Genomic DNA, 26,176 nt, shown 5'->3' with positions numbered 1-26,176 from the left:
ATTTCAAATGCTAAGCACAGGAAATAAAGTGTCTGCAATACACATACTCTTTGCAGTTCCTGATTCTTTTCTTCAAGTTGAGCTTCCAAGTGTCTCATACGTTCTTCAATGTTACCATGTCTTTCTTCGGCCTGGAAAAAAAATACGAAGACTCGGTCTGAAATTTAAATTGCTTTGCAAATCTTTATGTCAGCAAAGTTTAAACAAAATATAAAGCAAGCTACTACTAACTGCAAACTTAGTTTTCAAAAAATAAACTTTATTTAAACAGGCAGCTGAACAGCATTGCTTGAAATGTGTCAGCTACAAAGGCCTGTTACATCCAAGCATCAGCAAAATATTGGAGTTATTTATGAGCAATGAAATCAGCCAAATGTAACATGCAGACTGTGCATGGTTTGAACACAAACCTGCCATCGTAAAATTGTAAGCTCCTGAAGCACTGAACTGCACGATGGTTGATTATCAATAAAATAATAATAATAATAAAAAAATGAAAACAAATCAGATGGATTCTATTTAGCAATAGAAAGTAAAGTCCAGTAGGACTACCTTCCTACGTATGGAGATCATTTCTTGTAGCTTAGCTTCCATAACATATTGATAATCATCAGATGAGGTAGAAGAGGTTGGATCAGACTAACAAGTTAAGGAAAAGGAGAGGGACAAAATTGAAAAATCAGAACTAAAGACACTGACACTGAAAAGAACACAGCACAGAATGCTTAAACAAAAAATGTGACTGAAAATTTAATACTTTGAATTTTATGTGGAATAAACTACACTGATAGTTGGTGGATGTGATGCAGTTGATGTGGATCAACTAAAAATAATGGAATGCTAAAAAAGCTATCAACCTAGATATGGAAGTTCAAGGTTAGTGATGGCTGGCTGATGAAAGGTTACTACAGAGTGAAATCAAAGCAACTCTGGCTAATACGGTCTAATGTAGTAGTTGGAATTATGGTGAACTAAACACCAGAATATGATGTTGAGAGGCCAATGTCAGAAAGTTCTTTAAAATTCTTGCTACCACTTTATAGGAATGAAAACAATGCACATATGTTGTAGAATATACTAAATTAATGGATTAGTCATTTACAGTAACTGTGCAATATTATGCCAGATTCCATCATTACTACAAAACACGAAGAATTAACCATATAAAATAAGGCTCAAGTTTTAGGATTCTATTTTAGAATAGATCAAGTAACCCCTTTTTATTCTAGTAAAACAATATAGTTCCCAAACTTTTCAAAGGTGATCCCTTTGCAAGATCAAGGTCATAGTTAAGAGAAGAACCTATAAATAAAAATGCATTAATTTGATAAAAAGTAATTTAAAACAGTATAGGTACTGAAGATGAAATATGGTAGTCCATCCAAAGATTCAACGCTTTTCTGAAAGAACAGCTGAATAAGTCATTTGTTCTAAAATATGGGTCTCCATGTTCCCTCTTACCAAGGAAGTCTACAGTATCATTGTAAAACTGAATGTTATGTTGAATATGTTGCTATGGAAACAAGAGACATGCATAAGGAGCACAGATAGCATGGTGCTACCAATGCCTGGTCTTTGTGAGCTCCTAATTGCCAAATGCTCTGAGTAGCCATTCTCTCAAGAGGTGAATTCTGGATCACCAGATGAGCAAACTCTCAACACATCTAACATTATTAATAAAGTAATACTTGGTTAGTGAAATTGTCATCTACAAATGATTTAGCAAAATAACAGTTAAGTATACCTATCAAAGTAATTACCATTAGTACACCATAATTTAAAATCACTTCAATGGTATTATCAGAACTAAAGAGTCATTGACACAAAATTAGACTGATGTTCAGTTTTATAAATATAAATTGCAACTGTCAGTATGGATTCATTCCTATTATGAACAGTATGAATATACACATACACTGATATATGAAGTTTTATACCTAACCACTGGGTTTTTTGAATACAATGTTATTTAGTTAACATCATTTTCAACTGCAAAGTATTTATGAAGTTTATTCACTTGTAAAATGTAAAGCCTAAATGTAAATGTCCTGGATAATTCTTTGATTAATTTAGCCTCTTTTTCTGATTGTGGATTATCTGCAAACAGATTGTGATTTCTTTGGATTAGTCATTATTTGAAACTAGTAATAAATATTTTTATTTATTACTATATGGACCAATCACAATCAGTTTGATATTGAGTATTCAGTACTCAATGTTATAAATTTGAGCTTTATAAGTTAGTTGTATTTCATCACGTAAGTCATATGATATAGTTTCTCTTCCATTATTGGATGAATATGACTCAGTAATAGGACTTGAAAAAAGTTCTCAGAGCTCTGAATCACTGATTGAGGGGTAGCAGAAACACAAGATTAGGGAATTACAGATTATTTAAACCTTTTACTTTCAGGGTCCCAGAGAACTTCCTGGAGGCATCATTCATAGAAAATTAAACTACTGTGAGGTTTAATGGCTGAGTGCAAAGTTAAATTTAATTTTTCTAAATACTTTCACATAAATAATTGTATGCACATGCAAGATCCTTATATGTTCAGGCACATTACTTCTAGCTTTGAAGAGCACCTCACTCAAGACTTCTGATAAGTGTCTGCCTTGTATAGCACACTCTTGATAGAGAAGTCTGGGCAGCTGTTTCATTCAAATGTGCTGCTCACGTCTATATTTTAAATTTTAGGAAGGATTTTCATACAAAATCATACAATGGATCATTCTTTAACTGCACAATTGGTCTGAGGCACTAATAAAACAAACAGGGTAGAATATCAAAGTATTTATCATTATAGGAAAAACTCTATTAATATTTCTGACCAAAATGCACACAGCCTCTTTATAAGTATCTGATTATCCAGTCCCTATGATGACTATCATGCATGTTAGAATCCACACCTCTGATTCAGCAAGGTACTTAAGCATAGGTGTAAGCAGACATATTCATTTCAGTGAGATTACTCATATGCTTAAAGTTATATACTTGCTTAAATAACCTGAGCTCCAGTCATCAAGGTATTTGATATGATATTTTCTGTTATAAAAGGCAATGAGCCTGATTTTCATTTACGCCATAGCCTCTTTACACTGCTTTAGTAGTCTAAAATGAACATAATTTAATGTAAATGAGAATAAAGACCAATGTCATAGTTCCAAATATATATGTATATATTTTAATGTTCAGGCATATTGGTTCTCTTTCAACTTCTTTTTGGCTCTTTCTGTTCCTCAAATTTTGCTCCTTTAATTATATTCTATTTGGGACATTGGAAACTAACTTCTGTTACGGGTCTGGTTAAAGCAGAGGCAGAATTAATAAATTCTAGATGAGGATGTGTACTGTGTACATTGTTTATTTGCAGACCTATAATTCAACTAAGGACACTTAAAGCTCTAGTGATATTGCAATAAATGTCTCCAGTCCAACTGAGATTTAAACATGCTTTAAAAGTGCAACTTTTAAGATTTAAAAGTGCATCGGAAAACATACTAGCAACCAAAGGGATTACGCTAATTTTTTGGCTGCTATTTTGTATTGACTTTGCTCAAATACGACATCATAATCAAATTCCAAACTTTTAAAGTTTTCTCAGGGTAGCAAGTAAAAAATGTTGATCACAATAATGTGGTTGAATTTTGAACACCACATGCATGTTCCATAGTTGATCATGGGTTAAGTCCTAACATAAACAGTGGCTAAATTTAAAAAGAATGTACTATGAATAGTGTTGAACAGCTCATGAAATTTCAGCACACTCCAGTGCAACCCTTGACACAGAAGTCTAGATATTTTGCATAAAAGACATAAGTAATTATTTTCTGTTATTCTCTTCAGGAGGCTCAGTAAAATACCTGGAGCGGTATTCAGCGACAATTATTGAAAATATGTATCCAGAATACTGGGGTATAAATAGATTTGTTAAGCAACTCAGTACTGGGTTTACAATGGTGCCAATGGCACCAGGCTCACATTGGGAAGGGGCCTATTACAGACTCCCCCTAACCTATCCACACAGCCGGGTCTGGCTCCTTGCCTGGGGCAGTCCAGCACCCAGGCCTTGCTGAGTCATCAGCTCCCAGCCAGCAGGTTCTGCTCGCTTGTTGGGGGCTCGCCGGTGCCACCCAGAAGCTGGGCTCTGCCATGTGGGCTGGGCAGGGTTGCTGGCTGCGGGGCCAGTGAGTGCAGCCGGGCCTGGCAGGCTCTCAAGGGTTGCATCCCAGGGATCTGCCCTGCTCCCCAGCATGGCTCCAGCTCCGAGCGGTGTCTGCTGCCCACCACCTGCGGGGCCCTGCCTGTTCCCAGGGGCTGAGCTGCCTGGGACCGGTGCAGAGGTCGGGCTGGTCTCAGCCAGTTGGAGTGTGGGGAAGGGAGCAACACAGGGGTCTTGGCCAGATCCTGCCAGGCTTGTGGGTCCTCAGGGAGCCCACCCTGAGCAGACCCCACTCCTGCTCCAGCCTAACTGATTGCACTGCTCCCAAGGGGCCGGAGTGATCCCCACCCTGGGGCCAGCTCTGGCTGTGGTGCCGGCTCAGCCCAGCAGACACAATCACCTCCCAGTGGGGCCAGCTAGTGTGGCCGGGGGCAGGGCATGGGGGAGTAGGTCTCTACGGGGTCGTGGTGGGGGGCACTCAGCCTTGAGGGGACAGGAGGTGCTCGGCAGTGTGGGAGGTTTGTGTGTTTTAGGTTGCTAGGCAGTGGAGGGGCCTATGGGGAGGTGCTGGGCAGTGGGGGAGGTCTGTGTGTGTTGGGATGCAGTGCAGTTGTGGTGGTGGGGCTGTGGGGGGGTGGCAGAGAGGGACATGTGTGTGTGTGTGGGTCTTTTCAACCATTCTCATTCTCCAAATTCCTCTTCCATTCACTCAGCCAGTGACTCTCTCCACTCTGCTTTCTCTCTCAGGTCTGCCTTTTTCATCTATTTCTCCCACCACAAGGTCTCTACCAACAACTCCCAATCCTAGCCTTATCCCCAACTTTTATATTCTCTGCTAAGTGCCTCTGCTGAAAGTCCCATGACCACACAGACATCCAAATTCCTTCTCTCTTTCAGTTCTGCCATTTTCTTCATCAAGCTGAACTACTACTCCACAAATATTGATCCCAACTGTCTTTTGCCATAAAACCACCTAAGCTCCCGCACCTCTCTCTCTTCACAGAGGATCTTGTCAAGCTCTTCAAAAATAAAGTTGATTAAATCTAACCTGATCTCCCCTTCTCCCTCCACCTCCTCTCCTGTCCCAAACAGTGATATTTCTCTTGTACTCTAAACCATCCCCCTGCCTCAGTGACCTCTCTCCTCCTGCCTCCCTTGTCCTCTCCTTCACACTTTTCCTCAGCCTTTCACTCTCTTCAGGCTCTTTCTCTTCTTAATGCATACTAATTTCTCACATCCATTAAAAACTTTGCTCTCACCTGTCCCTGTAACTTTCACTTTATTTTTCTTCATCTCTCAACTCATTGAGTATGCTGTTTACAACTGCTGCCTCAATACAATACATTACCGCCTGATGTGGCTGGGTGGAGGAACGGGGATGATGACTATCCCAGACTGGATTAAGACTGGGATCCCCAGACCACTCCCTGAAAATACCAGAGAGGGAAACATATCTGACAGACTACTCCCTTGAAGATGTTGAATTCCAGTCAGCCTGCATCACCTCCAAAAAATAAATATCACATATGGGGAAGAAGGGATCATGTTGGAGGGGAGGATCATGGAGTCTTCTATAAAGGTTTGTGCAGATATTCAAGAGACTAAAGTTTTGTCTTCACAGCAGATTTAACTTGGGGTCTATCATAGATTTTTCCCATAGGGCAGATCCTGAGACAGTTATTAACACATGTGGCTACCCAGAGATAACTGCAGTGAAAAAAGGAAATCACAACAACTGAGATATGATGGTCCTCCAATCCATCCCAGAAGGCCCCTGGGCCAGGACCGGATTTACCGTGAAACAAACAATGCAGTGGCCCCCAAAATGCAGGACAAATCTCATCTGACAACCTGCCCCTGAGTCCCGACCGGCGGCACAGCAGGGCTCAGACAGGCAAGTTGCCTGCATTTCATGGCCGGTGGCCCCATGCCACTCCTGGAAACAGCCAGCTGCTGGCACGTCTCTGCACACCCTGGGCAGCACATGGAGACCTGCTGCCCCTTTCCCCGCAAGAGGCTCACAGAGACATGCCAGCAGCAGGGCTAAGGCAGCTCCCTGTCCGCTCTGCCTCCCTCCCTGCGTGCCACTCCTGGAAGCAGCAAGCATGTCCCTGCGGCTCCTGGGTGTGTGTGTGTCTCTGCGGGCTGCCCCTGCCCCGAGCGCCAACTCTGCAGCTCCTATTGGCCAGGAACTGTAATGTAGTGCCCATCTTTAAAAAAGGGAAGAAGGAGAATCCTGGGAACTACAGGCCAGTCAGCCTCACCTCAGTCCCTGGAAAAATCATGGAGCAGGTCCTCAAGGAATCAATTCTGAAACACTTAGAGGAGAGGAAAGTGATCAGGAACAGTCAGCATGGATTCACCAAGGGCAAGTCATGCCTGACTAATCTAATTGCCTTCTATGACGAGATAACTGGCTCTGTGGATGAAGGGAAAGCAGTGGACGTGTTGTTCCTTGACTTTAGCAAAGCTTTTGACACGGTCTCCCACAGTATTCTTGCCAGCAAGTTAAAGAAGTATGGGCTGGATGAATGGACTATAAAGTGGATAGAAAGCTGGCTAGATTGTCGGGCTCAATGGGTAGTGATCAATGGCTCCATGTCTAGTTGGCAGCCGGTATCAAGTGGAGTGCCCCAAGGGTCGGTCCTGGGGCCGGTTTTGTTCAATATCTTCATAAATGATCTGGAGGATGGTATGGATTGCACCCTCAGCAAGTTTGCAGATGACACTAAACTGGCAGGACAGGTAAATACGCTGGAGTGTAGGGATAGGATACAGAGGGACCTAGACAAATTGGAGGATTGGGCCAAAAGAAATCTGATGAAGTTCAACAAGGACAAGTGCAGAGTCCTGCACTTAGGATGGAAGAATCCAATGCACCGCTACAGACTACGGACCGAATGGCTCGGCAGCAGTTCTGCAGAAAAGGACCTAGGGGTTACAGTGGACGAGAAGCTGGATATGAGTTAACAGTGTGCCCTTGTTGCCAAGAAGGCCAATGGCATTTTGGGATTTATAAGTAGCGGCATTGCCAGCAGATCGAGGGACGTGATCGTTCCCCTCGATTCGCCATTGGTGAGGCCTCATCTGGAGTACTGAGTCCAGTTTTGGGCCCCACACTACAAGAAGGATGTGGAAAAATTGGAAAGAGTTCAGCAGAGGGCAACAAAAATGATTAGGGGACTGGAACACATGACTTATGAGGAGAGGCTGAGGGAACTGGGGATGTTTAGTCTACGGAAGAGAAGAATGAGGGGGGATTTGATAGCTGCTTTCAACTACCTGAAAGGGGGTTCCAAAGAGGATGGATCTAGACTGTTCTCAGTGGTAGCAGATGACAGAACAAGGAGTAATGGTCTCAAGTTGCAGTGGGGGAGATTTAGGTTGGATATTAGGAAAATATTTTTCACTAGGAGGGTGGTGAAACACTGGAATGTGTTACCTAGGGAGGTGGTGGAATCTCCTTCCTTAGAAGTTTTTAAGGTCAGGCTTGACAAAGCCCTGGCTGGGATGATTTAATTGGGGATCGGTCCTGCTTTGAGCAGGGGGTTGGACTAGATGACCTCCTGAGGTCCCTTCCAACCCTGATATTCTATGATTCTATGATTCACCAACCAAACACCCAGGAAAGAATTCTCTGTAGTAACTCAGATCCCACCCTGTCTAACATCCCATCACAGGCCATTGGGCATATTTACCGCTAATAGTCAAGGATCAATTAATTGCCAAAATTAGGCTATCCCACATACCATCCCCTCCATAAACTTATCGAGCTTAGTCTTGAAGCCAGATAAGTCTTTTGCCCCCACTGCTCCCCTTGGAAGGCTGTTCCAGAACTTCACTCCTCTGATGGTTAGAAATCTTTGCCTAATTTCAAGTCTAAACTTCCTGCTAGCCAGTTTATATCCATTTGTTCTTGTGTCCACATTGGTACTGAGCTTAAATAATTCCTCTCCCTCCCTGGTATTTATCCCTCTGATATATTTATAGAGAGCAATGATATCTCTTCCTATTACTTATAATATAGGAGGAGGATGAAGGAAAAAAAGAATGAAAAATGTGGGGGTGGGGGAGATAAGAGAGAATGTTCTTTTTCTTGGCTGGGTCCTTACGGGGGAGGGAGGAGGGCAAAAATGAAGCTGTGCACAGGGCTCCACTAACTCTAAATCCACCACTGCCCTGGGCACCTATTCCTGTGATCTATCTTGATATCTGCCTGCACTCTGACCCCTGGCCGGTAGTGGACTATCAATCTGACTTTGCTCATCATCCTACTTGCAGCTTACCGGCCTGCAATTTCTCCAACTTCATGCATTGCCAGTGTTCGATACAACAGAATGATGGCCTCTATCAAGCCCCTGGAACAGTGAAACTCTTATTTAGATTACTTAGTCCAAATATCTTTGAAGAGTTTCTCTCTGGACAAAAAACTTGGATGAAGGCCATTTTGGATGAAACGTCCATTCTGTTCATGGTCCTCTAATCACACCAAATAAAAAATTGTGAAAAAGGCACACAAAAATGTATGTCTTAGTATGTTTATGATCAGAATAATGACTATATTGTACTGAAGTATACTGAGTATCCTGCATGACTGAGATGAGATATTCTCACAACATTAAGTGTTTGTTCAGGAAAAAAAATGGTAGCAACAAAAGACATGCTTGAGGATGAAGAAAAACTACTGATACCTAAAATACTGGAGAATTTATAAAAGAAAATTTCATCTTAAATATAAAGCAATATTCTGCTAAGGGCATTAAAATGTCAGGTCATCTGCCGAATAAATCACAGGCGGAAAACTTAAAGTGGAGAAGGGTGCCTCGGTCACGTGCACCATAATTTTTACAAAATGCTGTAACGTTTGTTCGTTATTTTACACAGCTTCCTTTTAGTTGAATCTTCTTTTTTTCCAGCATTTCCCAGTTCCCTTTCAGATTCCCAAACCATATGCCTAAAGTGGACAGCACAAAATCTTGATTATTGAATACTGATTTTGTCTTAATGAGGTAAAAGAAATTGTATTCTATTTCCTTCTTGACTAAATTACACAACGGTCAGGGTAACCCTATAAGCCACCCAGGCACTGAATCATAGAATCATAGAATATTAGGGTTGGAAGGGACCTCAGGAGGTCATCTAGTCCAACCCCCTGCTCAAAGCAGGACCGATCCCCAACTAAATCATCCCAGCCAGGGCTTTGTCAAGCCTGATCTTAAAAACTTCTAAGGAAGGAGATTCCACCACCTCCCTAAGTAACGCATTCCAGTGTTTCACCACCCTCCTAGTGAAAAATATTTTCCTAATATCCAACCTAAATCTCCCCCACTGCAACTTGAGACCATTACTCCTTGTTCTGTCATCTGCCACCACTGAGAACAGTCTAGAGCATCTTCTTTGGAACCCCCTTCAGGTAGTTGAAAGCAGCTATTAAATCCCCCCTCATTCTTCTCTTCCGTAGACTAAACATCCCCAGTTCCCTCAGCCTTTCCTCATAAGTCATGTGTTCCAGTCCCCTAATCATTTTTGTTGCCCTCTGCTGGACTCTTTCCAATTTTTCCACATCCTTCTTGTAGTGTGGGGCCCAAAACTGGACACAGTACTCCAGATGAGGCCTCACCAATGGCGAATCGAGGGGAACGATCACGTCCCTCGATCTGCTGGCAATGCCCCTACTTATACATCCCAAAATGCCATTGGCCTTCTTGGTAACAAGGGCACACTGTTAACTCATATCCAGCTTCTTGTCCACTGTAACCCCTAGGTCCTTTTCTGCAGAACTGTTGCTGAACCATTCGGTCCCTAGTCTGTAGCGGCGCATTGGATTCTCCCGTCCTAAGTGCAGGACTCTGCACTTGTCCTTGTTGAACCTCATCAGATTTCTTTTGGCCCAATCCTCCAATTTGTCTAGGTCCCTCTGTATCCTATCCCTACCTGTCCTGCCAGTTTAGCGTCATCTGCAAACTTGCTGAGGGTGCAATCCACACCATCCTCCAGATCATTTATGAAGATATTGAACAAAACCTGATAAAGACCCGATAAAAAGGGACAAATAAAAAGTCTTTTTTAGAATTCTGTTAAAATATGAAAATTAGTTGCCAAATAAAATTAGTACAGTGTTCTGTAGTGACAGAGAAAGGAAAATTCAAATAAATCAAAATGATGTGTAACATACTATGCTGTATGGAGTTTTTCATTTTCATCCGACTATAAATATGAAGGATTAAAGATTTTATGAGAATTACAACATGTCCTAATGAAGTTGAAAATACTTTGAATTACACTATAGCATTAACTGCATGCACATCTGCAAAATGTGGTAGAGAGCAATACATGAATTTTGCATAATTTAAAACATACTTTTGTCTTATTGTTTTTCTTCACGAAAGCTGTTGTACAATAAATTGTTAACAGAGAAACCAGACTGTCTTTGGTCCCTTTAGGGCTTTATATTTTTCCTTGTGATTTATCAATTGTAGTCCACAAAGAATCAATTAAAGAAAATCAATATTCAAGATGGCTTTGTTTATGTCACACACCACTAATCCCAAAAGCCAGTAAGAAAATTTTTGTAATTTTGTGTCATTTATTGTGGTGAAAATGATTATTGTGTCTCTCCTAATTAATGTGGTGTAAATAACATTATGGAAAAATGATTTACTAGCTTGATTTTTTTGAGTTAAAGGGGAAATGTTTATTTATTTGAAAGCTAAATGGGTTAACAAATTTGTTGGAAATCCATGACATCTTTTTAAATATAATGTAATCTAAAGTAAGAGTGGTTACTGCACCTGCCAATAAAGACTGTGAGAAATACAGTCAACGCATGTGGTATATCAAATTATATCAATGGCATTAATAAAGCCAGGGTAATATTACTTATGTTACATAATTAACATTTGCTTACCGTGCATCTACACAGCATATTTTCCCCGCATTTCTTATGAGGTTGAAATGAAGTCCTTTTTTGTTATGGTTGTTGTAGGGAGGAATACAGAATGTATTAAACCAAAGTTAAACCAAACATTTCTGAAATGAACCTATTTCTCAGTGCAGTACCTTTGTCAGTGCTGCAATTCTCTGAGCCAGTTCAGCCTCCACTTCAGGCAAGGTCTCAGCCTTCCGCATTGTCTGTTGCAGCTTCTGTTCAGCGAGCTCAAGACGTTCTTGCAGCTGTCTGTTTTTTTCTTCCATCTGAAACCCAGAGATGAAAACAGAAAATATAAAAAGGCAGAATTAAGAAATGACTGCAATTCTTGGGGGACTTTCTGAGGCGGGCACTCCAACTGGGTTCAGACACAGATACTCTCCAGCTTGCAAGAGAGTTTGTGAAAAGGATTAATCCAAGTATGGAACTGTGTGGGCCTTTTACTCTATGACTGATATGAGGACTAAGGATATCATATCAAGGCCAAGTAAAGAAGTTGCAATCTGTAAAGTATGAAGATGAAGAAACATTCCTTTCCCTCTGATCTGTGCGCTATCAGTGCCAGCCAAGGGAAAACAGACAGCGCTTGTGCCAGTAAAATCAGAGTTTTGAAAGCCACAGATACAAACATCGTCTCTACTGCAAAACTGAGAGCGTAAGAGACTGGGGAGAAATACATGTTTTAGAAGGATACATTTGCTAAAAAATTGTTGAAACAAATTGATGCCAATAACATACCACTAGTGTGATGATGAAATCAGCACTGGTTACGCATCCAAGGACATCTATTATTAGTTCCTGTCAGCTATTTGCTTAATGCTGCACAGTTAATTTTTTGTTGTGAATTTACAGTTAAATCTTGTTTTATGTAAATAGAATTACTGAACCTTTGATAATCAATGAAAGAGAAGTACAGAGAGGGAAAAAAAGGGTGGGCCTTTCAGTTTTCTTTTGATAAGTAGGGCATTTCCTGCCCTATGAAACATACAAAATGAATATGATTTCACTTAGTATTAATTGTCCCCTTCCAATGAATTTAGGGTGGGACTAACAAGAGCATGCTGTAAATATTGTAATCTTTTGTAGTGGTATTTTAATCCTCTGACTGGTAATAAGGTTTAAAATGTATTTTGTTGATGTTGCAATGCTGCAAATGTATTCTAAGCCCGCTTTTATGTAGCACAATTATCAGTACTTACTATTCTCTGTAGGCAATTTATGCATATTGTAAAACTACTTAAATTGCTAATAAAAAACTTACAGCTGATATAGGTATCTTGCGCTTTCATCTATTGTTGTTACGGTTAAAGAGGAAAATTAATGACAGTCTTCAAGCAACTTTCAAAATAGAACCCAAAAAGTTTTGGTTTTGATCTTTTCATTCTCATTAATTAACATAAATATTTTTATTTTAATGGGGTTTCACTCAATTAGAGGACAATTTAGTTATCAAGGTATTCTCAAAGTGCCTTATGATGGGGGGAGCTCTTTTTTTTCTTTTGCATTATATACTGTTTACAGATAAGACATTTGAAAAATTAAAGAATAAACCTTTGTTGTCTATTAACGGAGAGAAAGAAACTCACTTCTCCAAAATTTAAACAATATACATAGTTCTGCATTACAGTTTTCTATCCATATTGTAATCCTTACCTGAAACTATAAGCAATGTCCTCCATTCACCTGATCCATTGGTCAGACAAAGGACTTGATTCTCTGTTGCCCTATGGCCCGTTTATAGCACTATGGCTGTGTAAATGTGCCTTAAAGGTAGCAGATCTCTCTTGTACCTCATTTCCCACCCTAGCATGGCTAGTTGAATAGTTCTGGGGGGAGAGATAGCTCAGTGGTTTGAGCATTGGCCTGCTAAACCCAGGGTTGTGAGTTCAATCCTTGAGGGGGCCATTTAAGGATCTGGGGCAAAAATTGGGGATTGGCCCTGCTTCAAGCAGGGGGTTGGACTAGTTGACCTCCTGAGGTCCCTTCCAACCCTAACCCTCTGTGATTCTAAGCCAGCCACCATTACAGAATCTGATGTGCTGGGAATTCCCAGGAGAACAAGGGTTGCGGCAGAGCTTCACTGCACCAACTGACTTTCATCTGCTGAAGCATATGTAAGAGCAACTCTGAGGCTGCTCTAATTTATACTGGAAGGCAATGCCATTTTTGCCCCCACCCCTTCCCAACCACCCTATGCAGTGTGTATTTCAGCCACAAAGGAGAATCAGAGCCAAAGTTTTGTTGTTTCACAAACTTAATCACAAATGACCTAGTTGGCACATAACTAGGATTATTCTGTCACACTCAAATCACTTTGAGTTTGACAGACTACAACTAGAAGCAATTTGAGGGTTCTGGTACTCAAAAGTACTTGTGCCCACTCTCCTGTATAGCACCCGATGACAACAAATATTGAAATATAATAATTAATAATGCCTCACAGCACCCCAGTGAGGTATCTACACAAATTTTACAGAAATTTAAATCCTGTGCCTGTGAGGTTAAAACCAACTAACTCAAGGTTGTACTGAGCCAGCGAAAGAATCAGGAATAGAACCTGTAAGTTCTGACTTCCAGTCTCCTGACTGAACTACTAGAAAACTTCCCTTCCTATAGGATAAACAAACCCTAAGGATTCTAAAAGCTTTTTTTTAGCTCTAGAATCCATAAATTTGAATAAGTTCTAAATGATGGGCTTTGGAGTCCCCTATTTCAACTGTGGACTTGAGGTTTTGCAACAATCGCAGAAAGAAAATATGACATAAAAGAAAACTATCTCATCCTTGTAAACCTTTTTAAAAAGAAGACACATGGATGACACAATTATCTGTGTAATTCATGCATTATTAAAATATTTTCATTTATTAAAACCCATTTTCTGCAAATGACCAGTATTTGGTGGAATAATCTTTCTTTTAAAATATATCATTTTTATTCACATTTATGTGACCAACGATATCCAAGTAAACATGGGGAACAAACTGATCATTGTTTGCTTAGCTCATGTGATTTGATGTGCACTGGTGCAGACACCACAGGGATACATAACTCAGCACAGATACCTCACAGAGCTGAGTGGACAAATTGGACAAATTGGAGCTGAGTGGACAATATATTTACGATTCTGGTAGCTAATGTGAACCTTACAGACTTTGACCTGACTGATTTTCTTAAAGGCAATTTTGTCCATGCTCTGTTATGGTTGATTTCGAATGAGAAACTTGGCCTACTTTAATAGAAACCTCCTACCACAACTTCAGGACTCATTTTTTTTTCTTTCATGTTAACTTTAAATCTGCACGAAGAGAGCTGCTCCGCAGATACTGAACCTGACGCAAAATGGCCTCCTTATTTGCCAGTTCATTTTCCAGTTTATCATTCATGTCATGTATGGAGGTGGATTCCCTCTGTGCACTGAGATACCGCTTCTCAAGGGTAGTGATTCTTTCTTCCATATCTTCTTTCTGTGCCATAGCCTAAAATGAAAAAAACATGTATTTCAAATGTCATTTAGTTTAGATGTCTGCTTAATGTTCATGTTAACAGTAGACAGAGCTGCAAAAAATATGCAGAGGAAGTGATTTTCCAATTTTCTGTAGGGAGCATTTTTTCCCCTATGGATTAATATGTCTTCATATAAATAAACCACCTAAAAATGTCTATAGCAGAATTTAATGCCACCCAATAACATAGTTAAATATATAGTTCAGAAAAACATTCAGGGAAAACTGAAGATTTCTCAACTTGTCTTTTTTTTCCTAGTTATCTGCATTTTGGTATGTGTGATACATATAACAAAGAACCCAACATCAGCTTGCTTACTTTTTAAATAACTGCAGACATGAAGACAAAGGAAAAGAATCCACTTCATATATCAAATCTTAACATCTATAGCAGTACTATAAAAGTTATATGCCGCTGATCAAGAAAGCTTATGTGCTTTAATATATCGTAAATCTATTACAAGAGGAGGTGATAAAGGCCAATACTGAAATCCACAGCACCGGGATCCAGAACTGGCTAACTTGACTCACTGTGAATCCAAACCCTTTCCTACTCTGAGTATTTAGTGTTATCAATCAAACCTAATTCTTTAATTTGCCAGGAGAAGAGTGTGGGTGGGAGGTCATAAATACTAAGGCTGCATGAACCCTTCAGAATCAGTAGAGATATTGTTTGGAAATGGAGTCCTGTAGATTAAGTTCATAAAGGCTGGCATTGAGCTAATCCCTGAATATTTACATGAAGGTTTGAGTTGAATGAATTCAAATCTCCAAATGGAACCTCATTTCTTCTATAGTCAAGCTCTTTCTACCACGAGACACATCTCCCACCCACAGGCTTGTCTCCTTGTCTCCTCTCTGATGTATACAGAGAAAGGGAAGGTAGGGAATATACCATCCCAGTGAGCCTCCCACAATCAGAGTCCAGCAGAAGGGGCCTGGAGCCAGGACTACAACAATTTCCTTGGGGGGGGGGCACTCCTAAAAAGGTCTTCTGAAAGACAGGCTGCAGCCCACACATACCAAACAACTGCGATTACTGAAAAAAAAGAGAGGTGTGATTGAGCACAAGGAATGAGAAACATGCCACAAACCCTAACATGCAGTTACAAGAAAACCTCAGGATCTGTGTAGCTATTGTTCTGTAACCACAGAGATTAAGGTAGACTCATCTCCTGTACTCCGTAAAGCCAATGGCTGGTAGCTAAACCAGGATGTTTGCTATTTCAGCTGCTTTCTGATGCATGTACTGTAAAATCTTTGGGACATGGACTATAACTTACTGTATTATACAGTGCCTAGCACAATGGAGCTCCGACCCTGGCTAAGGCATCTAGGTGAAACTGCAATGTAAGTGAAATAATAACTGAATAAACAAATAAATAAATAATACAGTACACTCCCGTTTATCCAAAACCCTATTATCCAGACCTCTGCATTATCTGAATTCCTTCCAAGTCCCTGGAGCACAGACTGCTGGCCAAGACTCTGCTCTGCCCCACCAGGCCTGCAGCGTCCCACCAGCACCTTGCGTCTGCTGAGATCAGGTGTCACTGGCCCTGCAGCAGCCCTAGGAGCCCTCTGCAGTCCCGCTGTCACAAGAGAGAGAGTGAGTGGGCAGAGCAGAGACTCCTGGACAGGTCTGCGAGGAGGAGGATGAGCCCCCCGGCAGCAGTGACGGCCATCCCACCAATTGAACGGCTCCCACCCTCTTGATTATTGGAACAAAATCAGCGTGCCCCCCCACATGCTATTCAGAAAGTCAGGAGTACACTGTACTCTTGCGAAGATCCTTTCAGGTTTGAATAGGCAGTAGTCTGTAGCAGGTGACTTCCTTAAAGAGCCATTTGGGTGGAGAAAAAATAGCCTCTGATGCTCCTCCTCAAAGATGGGGAAGTGTGGAGGGGACATAGAAAGGAAAGGAGCAGAAGGGAGTCAGGACTAGAGCTGACTAGAAGATGACAATTCCATTTTGTGGCAAATTTTGTGGTTTTGAAATTTGTTTTTGTTCTGCATTTGGGTGTGTATGTGGGTGGCCATTAGGGAACCAGCATGGGATGTGGGAGTGACAAGTTGAAGTCCCTTCTCTGCCTGAGTGGGAATGGAAAACTCTGCTGTAAATTAGGTAGAAGAGAGTTTTAATCTCAGATTGCTTTGAATGAGGGAGCCTTGAAACTGGGTCGCCCACATCGTGGGCCAGCACCCTAGCCATTGCTCTAGCTCATTTCATGCAAGGTTTTGACTTTGACAAAACATCATATTTCACCAAAATTTAATTTAGTTGTAAATATAGTTGTTGTACCATGAACTGTTTTTCTGATTCAAACATTTTGACCAACTCTAACAGGGCTATTGTGTTTGCCAGGAATATCCTGGGGAGACAAAGGGACCTGTTGTGGGCAACCCAGTTAGGGCAGAAGACTCAGATGTCAACAATTCTGATTTTATTGATATCTTTGTGATATTTGTTCTTTTCCTCAAGTCCCAGCTATTGCAGTTGTGTAAATACTTGAGAATCTGAAGGTTTTTTTAAAAAATAAGTTTCTAGTCCTTATGTTTGCTGAGAAAAACATGAAAATATGAAGCATAAAAGCAGGGAAAAACAAGACGACAAATAAAAAGAACCAAGCTGTACAAATTTTTTTAAAAATATCATGATTTCTAAGTCAGTCTGATGATTTTGGGGAGGCTGACTCAAGAGTTTTAAATGCTCAGGGTTGGCAATACTGGAAGAGAAGTCATGCAAGAAGGAAAAAGCTGCTGCTGAAATCATTTTCCCTGCAGGTTCACTGGGATGTTGCCCGCTCATGCCAACCCTCACACTGAGCACTTCTTTAAGGCACCTCCGACAGCAGCTTCCTTTCTCTTACTACCCACTGACAACTGATGGCATTTTTGAAGCAAAGCATAAAGGGGCCTGTGAAGAGATTGCTTTCTTGTCATCTAAAGAGAGGAGCAAACGGATAATACAGGGTGAGAAGGGCAATGCTGATGCAGGAAGTAGTGGGATAGAGTAATAATGTTCCACATTTTGTATTTCAAAACAGTTATTCCCTTTGAAGCAAAATATGTTGACCACTAAAGAGTGGAATCCCTTGATATTTGATTTTGCCTTTTATTCATTGGCTTCACTGATTCACATAACAGAACTGATTTTCAAGCTGCAGGTACAACGTCTACATTTATGCTAGATGTTCAAAAGTCAAAAAGAAACAGCTTCTCTCTATCAACTATGAATGCTAAAACAGTTTCTATAAATACTCACAGTAAACAGCAATCAGAAAAGGAAGGAAACAATAGAAAGGTTCAATTATATCACAGGTAGAAGGCCTGTGTATACCTTGGATACACTAAAATGAAATATATATATATATGTTCCAGTAGTTTTCTTACATACCGACTTGAAGTATAAAAAATCCTGTAATTTACAGTGAATGGGAAAATGTCTCTCAAACCACATGGCTCTTATCTCTCTTGGTTATGCCAATAGTGAATTCACCAGCATGAGATGCAAGATTTTCCAATAAGAAACTTCCAGATGTAGCACTTTTTAATTTTTTCTTCGGATTGTGACTGCATTACCTGTATCTTATTATTATTTATTATTGTTATTATTATTATTATTATTTATACTACAGTCGTGCCTAGGAGCCCTAATCACAGACCAAGAACCCAAAGAACAAAGGGACAGCCTTGAGACAGAAGACAACAGATGGATACAGACAGATAGATGGGGAGTACAAGGAAACAATGAAACAACACGTGTCAGAATGATAAGCTGTGGTCACAGAACATCAGCAGCCTGATGGTTGACAAATATTTTGTAGGCATCATGGCAAAGAAAAGTGTTAAGGAACGATTTCAAGGAGGATAATGAGATAGCTTTGTGGATGTTTACGGGGAGCTCCTCCTAAGCGTGGGGCATTATGGGAGCTGGGGTGAAAAAATTAAGAATTCTGTTTTAGCCATATTGAGTTTGAGCTGAGAGCTAGATGTCCAAGGGTGGAGCCCTATGGAACCCCACAGAAAGTTGAACAGGGGACATGAGAAGGATCCTCTGGAGGACATATTTAAGAAGCAATTAGAGAGGTACGAAGAGAACCAGAAGAGGACAGAATCATGGAAGCCACATGAGGACAAGAAGGAGAGCATGATTGACTGTGTCAAAGTGGCTGATGTGTCAAGGAGGATGAGGATGGAGTACTGGTTCTAAGCTTTGACTAGGAAGCGGTCCATTAGAGACTCTGGTGAGAATAGTTTCTTACAATACATTGTTACTCACATTGTCATCGCAATGGATAAATGTTTACAAGAATTATTTACACAAAATCCCCAAATTAAAACATTATCAAGGTTGCAAAGTCAGGCACTCAAAAGCTAGGAAATGACAGAATTCAGGTTGCATATACAACCTCCATTTGCTTCCCCCCGCTTTGTGTGTATGCATAATAATTAGGGCTCCATGTCTGACACAAAGGTCACGGAAGTCATGGATTCTGTGACTTTCCACGACCTTCGTGACTTCTGCAGTAGCCAATGTGGCTGACCCCAGGGATGCATCTGAAGAAGTGGTTTTTTAACCACAAAAGCTTATGCCCAAATAAATCTGTTAAGTCTTTAAGGTGCCACTGGACTCCTTGTTGTTTTTATGGATACAGACTAACATGGCTACCCCCGATATATGATAATTGCATCAGTAAACAGAGTATCGGGGATCTAAATGGTCAAATTCTGAAGCTCTTAGCAATGTTTTATTCAGGCCTTACTCAGGCAAAATTCCCTCTGAGGTTAATGAGAGTTTTGGCCTGACTAAGGACGGAGTCAAAATGAGTAAACACTTTAGGATTTGGCCCAATATGTTACTCAATCAGAGGAGCACAATGGTGACATACAACAGATTCTGTGCTACTGTGAAACGACAGAAACATTTTAACATGTTACCTTGGAGTTTATCTCTCCCTATTTCAAAGTGAAATGGTGAGCCACAAGTACGATGAACTACCCAGAAAATGACTAACTGTACAGAATTAACATGTATGAATCAGGAATAAAAAATAAGTCCTAAATACACTGATAAGTTGTGGTATAGTCTCCTCTCAATGCGATATATATATAACTGGAAGATTACGCAATATATAATTAATATGCAATACGCATAATTATTGGAAGACTAAGGGTGAAATCTTGACCCCATTAAAGTCAATGGGGGTTTGCCATTGATTTCTGTTTGGTCAGGATTTCATTTTAAGGTTTCTATTAGACTCAGAAATATATGTCAATGAATTTCACTGCCTGCAGAGAATTGTTTTAGCTTCAAAATCTTGTCTGGTTTTTAGAAGCATTTAAATGTTGATGCATTATCTTGGCACATTGAGATTACTTATTAATAAATATATTCTGCTACTCTTCATGTTGTGTATACTTTACTTTCTAAGTTGTCTCACTGAAATAAGTGGGATTACTTAAAGTGTAAGGTACTATGCAACCTAAGTAAAGGTGGCATAATCTGGACCTAAAACAAAGGTTAAACCAAACAACTAGAATATCCTTTTCTTGATTGTTAGAAGAAAATAAAGTTATATTTTTTTCTTAGATAAATAATGAATTTAGTTAAAACATCTTTTGATATTTCTACTTTCCACATAGGTGGAAGAGAGGAAAAAACCCTTATCCTAAGTGTAACAAACCAGTCTACTCTATTTATCACTGCATACTTCAGTCACTGCATTGGAAAGTGTTTCTTCTGCTGTCCAATTAGATCACACAAGCAGTTACCTTTATATCTGTTTGGAAAAAATATATATTAGCAAAGTTGGCTTTTGATAGTTTAGTCCAATTTGATTCTATTTCTGTAAATTAATGTTTCGGTTTTAGAGTAAAAAGGACATGCTGTAGGTTGAAGCATGTGTGTTTGAACATTGGCACATTGTTACAGCTAGAAAGAAAGCTGGCAGATGGGACTCAAGATGTCCAGAAGACCATGAATGTTTCACTAGAGAGGGGAGAAAGAAGTTGAGAAAGGGAATGTCAGAGAGCACAGATGAGGAAAGGAAGCAGTTGGAGACAAGGACATAGGGAGATATCAGAGTGGCATAATGAGACAATATAATTTCTTAAACTGTATAAAACACGTTTTAATTTGAGATTTTAATAGAGATTGAGAAACACAGAAAGGCTGTGTCATGGAGCTGGAGTTGCAAAGGAGCAGTCTCTTGTATGAAGAGTGGCAAGAACATGTGGGGAAAGAGAGAGAAAAGGACTATGAGATAGGAAGAAAATTCCATGAAGGATTTTGAAAACAGAGAAGGCAATTTTGACAGATTCTGAATTGAATGGACAGACAGTTGTACGTGCTTGAGGGTGGGAAGTAAAGTGATTTTTCCTTTTTGTATATTTTTGAGAAGATACGCAGCAGATTCAGTGCAAATCTGAGCCTGGAGACATGATATCATCTGGAAAAAGAGATAAAAGAGAGGGTCACAAATATATGAGGAGAGGAGATAAGGAGCAGGGACGAATATTTCAGTGGCGGTGATGTCCGACATGTATGGGAATTTGTAGAGGAGGAAACATAGATTTATTGAGAGGAGACACACACTTCTGTTTTTGTGAATGATATTTTGTAAAAAGATTTGTAATAATTTTGGGTGCTTTTTGTTTTTTAAAGATTAAACTTTGTGTAACATACTTCCAAGATTTCTGTCAGTGCTAATCTTGATTGCCATGTTGAGTTACCCAGCTTGGCTCACGTCAAATACCCTATGCACAGCTTGTTGAAAAGTTTGAGGTGAACGTGTGGTGAACCATCTTACCTCTCTAATGTCCCTTTGATATTTACTGTTCATTTCTTCTGTTTTAATTAGATCCTTCCTGGCAGTCTCTGCTTCCTGCTCTACCTCCCCCACTCGGGAAGATAGTGCAGCCAAACGTTCCTTCATTTGTGCCATTTCATAATTTTGCTTTTCGAGCAGTTCCTGTAGTTCCACAACTTGACTGGCTTCATCGTTTGAGTCTATAGAGCCATTTGATAGGCGCTGCAGGGAGAGAAACAACAGTATTCATCCATTATTTATCATATAATGTAGAAACTGCCTGAAGCATTTTTTAAACAAATCTGTCAGCAATTAAAAGACAAAATATTACAGGCATTTTAAGTGTAAATAACATGAGATTCAGGGATACTAGTAAACAAAGGAAATAGAAGATATGTGCCCTGTTAAACCGTGCATTAGTTGTGTTTTAGAGTAACTGGGTGTATAAATTGTGGTTATTTATGTACTGGGTCTTTTTAGAGGAAATTGGCGCTATTCAATAGAATTCAACCTTCAGAGCAAGGAATCTCCATCAGGAGAGATGGAATGTTAAGACTTTAGTCTTGTATATACAAATGATAAGGGAAGAAATGTAAACATGAATAATCAACTGTGTTTGGCACTGACACCTGAAGGACATGTGGAACTTCAGATCTCTGAAGTCCCTGCCTCCCAACCCTCTACTCAGTCAGCCAGATCACATTGCTAAAATTCACCAGAGAGCACACAAAATCTGCAGATGCACAGCAGCCCTCCAATGGCCCGTTTGTCTGGACAACTGTAATGTTGAAAGTATGCACAGAACAAACAACAAGGCTCCACCCTGTATATAAAATTAATCAATGAAGTTTGGGATGGCTCCCAAGAATCATCTCCCTAATCTCCAACCCCTAACAGAATGGTATACTTATGGTGGACAGATATCTATTATTTTTGGGTGGAGTTGAGAAATATCATTCTGCAGGCTGATTCTGCTACTTTTTGTCCTCTCTTAAAGTCTCACTCCCAGTGTCTCTTCCTCCTCAGTGTTCATCTTCCTTGAAGTCTCTATTCAGCATCTCTTTCCACCCCTCTACCCAGCTAGGGTTGGCTGCTTCATATTTCTGCAACCCAGCTTCAGTGGGAAGGGAAACAATGAAGTAGCTGCTAAGTGTCTCCACAAAGAGAAGTGGGGGAGAGAAACAGCTAATGGGTTGCTGCAAGTTGCTGGAGTTCAATAGAGCAGCGCTATAAAAGCCACTTTACATTGTCCCATGCTGTCCGAGTGGAGCACAGTGGTGTTGGTCTTCAAGGATGTTGTCCATTGTCCACTGAAGAGCCAAGTGTACACTACTGCATACATGGTGTATGTCTGGCTCTGCCCTGGATAGAATCCATACTTCTGCCCATTGCTGCTTCTGCATTACCAGCATCACTACATATTTATACAGTTGTGTCTATTTACAAATTCAAAGAAAATCACTTTGTTTAATGATTTTAATTATATTCTTGCTCAACTCAGCTATCAAATAAACCCAGACCATATAGTTATACTAAGACCATCTGCATTTCTGTGGATGACTGAATAAGATTATTTTACACTAAAGATTCATTAGATTAAAACAGCTCAGCTCCAAAATTACTTTCCTAGTGATTTGTGTAATGCTTAAACTGTATGTTAATTACTGAAACACAGTTGATCTACTTTGGGATACTACTGACTAATGACAATCGTAGAAGTTGAAAATCTTATTTCCATTTGATTTTGTTGGACAGAATGATTTTAATTACAGCGTTTGCATACGATTACCATTCATATGCTGCAACCTGCATATGAAAATAAAAATACTACCTGGCCACAATATTAAACACATTACCACTGTCCTTTGTTCCAGTGTATGAACTTTAAGTAATTTCTCCACTCATAGTTATTATAATGTTACTTTTAGGGCCTTATTTTTTATTCAGTAATTTCAGCAATTTTGACAGATGGAGTAAGTCATAGACAGATGGACAAACTTTATCATGTGTTTACCTTGCCATATTATTCCCTAAATGGATTCATATGAATTGAAGCTAAAATATAACTAAGCAACCATCTAATATGAAACATGAACACCATCCGGTCACTTGATTTACGTGACCAAAAACATAACAACTTCATCATCAGTAAACTTTAATTACTAACAAGTGTACATTCACCAGCAGTTTCTGTGAAAAATAATTGTGCAAGTGAAAAGAATAATTGCACCATTTTTCTTTGAGAGATTACAATAATTTTAAAAATAGAAATAAAGAAATCAATGATCTAAAAATGTTGAAGTAGATGACTAAGGGATAGATTTTTAAAGGTAGGTAAGTGCCTAAACCCCATTGATAACTCCCAGATATTTCATGGTTAAGTTGAGTCATCATCGTAAAAGGTTATATGTCTTGATCAAAACTGGCTTGCAAGATACTTTTTCCTGTTGTTCAGCTCTGGTAAGAATTTGCTGAATGCAGTTAGTCGAAAACCAACATATTCATGTTCTCTTTTATTTCAATAAGTTGACATTCAAAGAAACACATCTAGTGCCATTAATCATTGTTTTCTTTTAGAAACCACATGTAACACTGAAATAACAGGAATGGGTATTTACTTTCCCCTCTCACCATGCTACATGTTCTCCATCCCTCTGGTTCTCTCTCCACTATCATCCAGACAACAAGAACAACAACAACAACACACACACATGGGGAGGAGGGTCTCTCTTGGCTAAAAATCAATGCCTTTCTTAATACCAATATGAATAAATCATGTCTAGTTTGAGTGGTGTAACATGTACCTAGATCAGTTTTATGGCAGTTTCAATAAGGTATTTTTCATTAACTTGACCGTACAACTGGAATGTGTTAAAGGAACATTTTGATTGCTATGTACCAGTACATTTCAAGCCATCTGTCATTTACAAGAGACTTAGAACACACTGTAGTTTCACTCTGTCCCTCACCCAAAGGAGAGCAACATTTGGTTGTCAAGTCAACCAAGAGAAGAGAAGAGAGCCAATGACCAGTGACCAGATATTTTAGGACCTTTGTAGGGTTTGATCCAGCACCCATTGAAGTCAATGGAAGACTTCTGTCTTGGATCCCAGAACAAGTGAGTCAGACTTCTTAATATTTTTCTTCACTATTGGCTCAGATATGAAGATCCATAGGTTATTGTGGAGATGGGAGGAAACAGAATAGCAGAAGTGATGTTAGTAGAGATTAACAAAGGAAAGACTGAAAGCCAAACACAGAAACCAGGTGAAGTCTGAGGTGTGAGAGCAAAAGGAAACTGAGATCAAATCAAGAGAGGATAGGAGCTATGAGCTCAGAGGACACGATAAACATGAGACAGACAGACAGGCAAATAGGAGGTGCAAGGTAGGGAAAAATGGAAAGAGAGCCAAAAGAAATCTCCAAAGACCCTGTTTCCATCCTAAGCAGAGGTGCAGGTTCCAGGAAAGTTAATTTAAATAATATTTTAAAACAGCATTTCTCAAACTGAGGTAAGTAGATCCTTGGGGGTCCCCCAGTGTACTCCAGAGGGGCTGCGAGCCCCACTGATTAACTCCTTCCCCCTCCCTACCTCATCTCCATCCTCCCCCTCCCTCCCAGTGCCTCCTTCACACCAGCTGTGCCCCAGCGTGAAGGAGGTGCTGGGAGAGAGCGGGAGAAGTGGGGACCCTGGGTCCGCGCCAGTCCCGGAAGCGGTCAGCATGTTCCTGAGGCCGGGGGCAGGGCCGGAGGGTCTCCATGCGCTGCCCCAGGCCCAAGCGCCAACTCTGCAGCTCCCATTGGCTGCGAACTGCAGCCATTGGTCGAGAGCAGTGCACGGAGACCCCTGGCCCACTGCCTAGGAGCCGCTGCCAGAGGGATGTGCCGGTCGCTTTTGGGAGCCGCCCAACGTAGCGCCACCCCCCTCACCCTCTCCCGCACCCCAAACCCCAGCCCAGAGCCTGCACCCAAACTCCCTCTCAGAGCCCGCACCCCCTCCTGCACCCAAACTCCCTCCCACAGCTGCACCCCATCCTCCTGCCCCAGCCGTGAGCCCCCTCAAGCACCCAAAATCCCTCCAACACCCAAACTCCCAGCCTAGAGCCCTCACCCCACACCCCCTCCCACACCCAAATTCCCTCCCAGAGCCCATACCCTTCACCCCCTCCTGCACCCAAACTCCCTCCCAGAGCCCGCACCCCCTCCTGCAACCCAACCCCCTGCCCCAGCCTGGTGAAAGTGAGTGAGGGTGGGGGAGATGGAAGGAGGGGGGATGGAGTGAGTGGGGGCGTGGCATCAGGGAAGGGGGTGGACTAGGGGCATGGCCTCGGGAAGGGGCGGGGCAAGGGTTGAGCAGTGGGGCTTGGGGGTCCACAAAAATTTTAAATCAAACTGGGAGTCCTCAGGTTCCTAAAGTTTGAGAACCTCTGTTTTAAAATGTATTTTAGGTCCTGAAAACCTTTTGTAATTCAAATTATATGTATTGTATGCAGCAGGGGCTCTCAAACTGGGGGTCGGGACCCCTCAGGGGGTTGTAAGGTTATTGCATAGGGGGTCATGAGCTATCAGCCTCCACCCCAAACCCCACTTTGCCTCCAGTATTTATAATGGTGTTAAACAGGGGTGTATCATAGGCCCCTGTGCTCTTTAACATCTACTTTTCTTTCCTGATTCTTCATGCATTTAAAGACAGTAATGATGGCATCATCTTCGAACCGGACTAATTCCCTGCTAGATGGTTTACATCACAAGGTTTAGAGTGAAAACCAA

The 26,176-nt window shown here is 40.8% G+C and overlaps 1 protein-coding gene across 3 annotated transcripts in view; it reads right to left on the bottom strand.

Moving 5' to 3' along the window:
* Positions 1-26,176, bottom strand: part of PPFIA2 (PPFI scaffold protein A2) — a 578,892-nt gene that overhangs the window by 104,113 nt on the left and 448,603 nt on the right. For all 3 annotated transcript variants that reach the window (XM_077807711.1, XM_077807712.1, XM_077807713.1), the window contains 4 exons: positions 21,407-21,628; positions 14,421-14,567; positions 11,223-11,357; positions 48-131 (listed from right to left, as the gene is read on the bottom strand). In XM_077807711.1, coding sequence (XP_077663837.1) covers positions 48-131; positions 11,223-11,357; positions 14,421-14,567; positions 21,407-21,628 — 588 coding nt within the window. The remainder of the gene's footprint in view (positions 1-47; positions 132-11,222; positions 11,358-14,420; positions 14,568-21,406; positions 21,629-26,176) is intronic.

The sequence above is a fragment of the Eretmochelys imbricata genome, chromosome 1 (assembly GCF_965152235.1).
Source record: "Eretmochelys imbricata isolate rEreImb1 chromosome 1, rEreImb1.hap1, whole genome shotgun sequence".
Lineage (NCBI taxonomy): Eukaryota > Metazoa > Chordata > Testudines > Cheloniidae > Eretmochelys > Eretmochelys imbricata.
The sequence above is the reverse complement of the archived record's forward strand: the minus strand, read 5'-3'. Positions and strand labels throughout refer to the sequence as shown.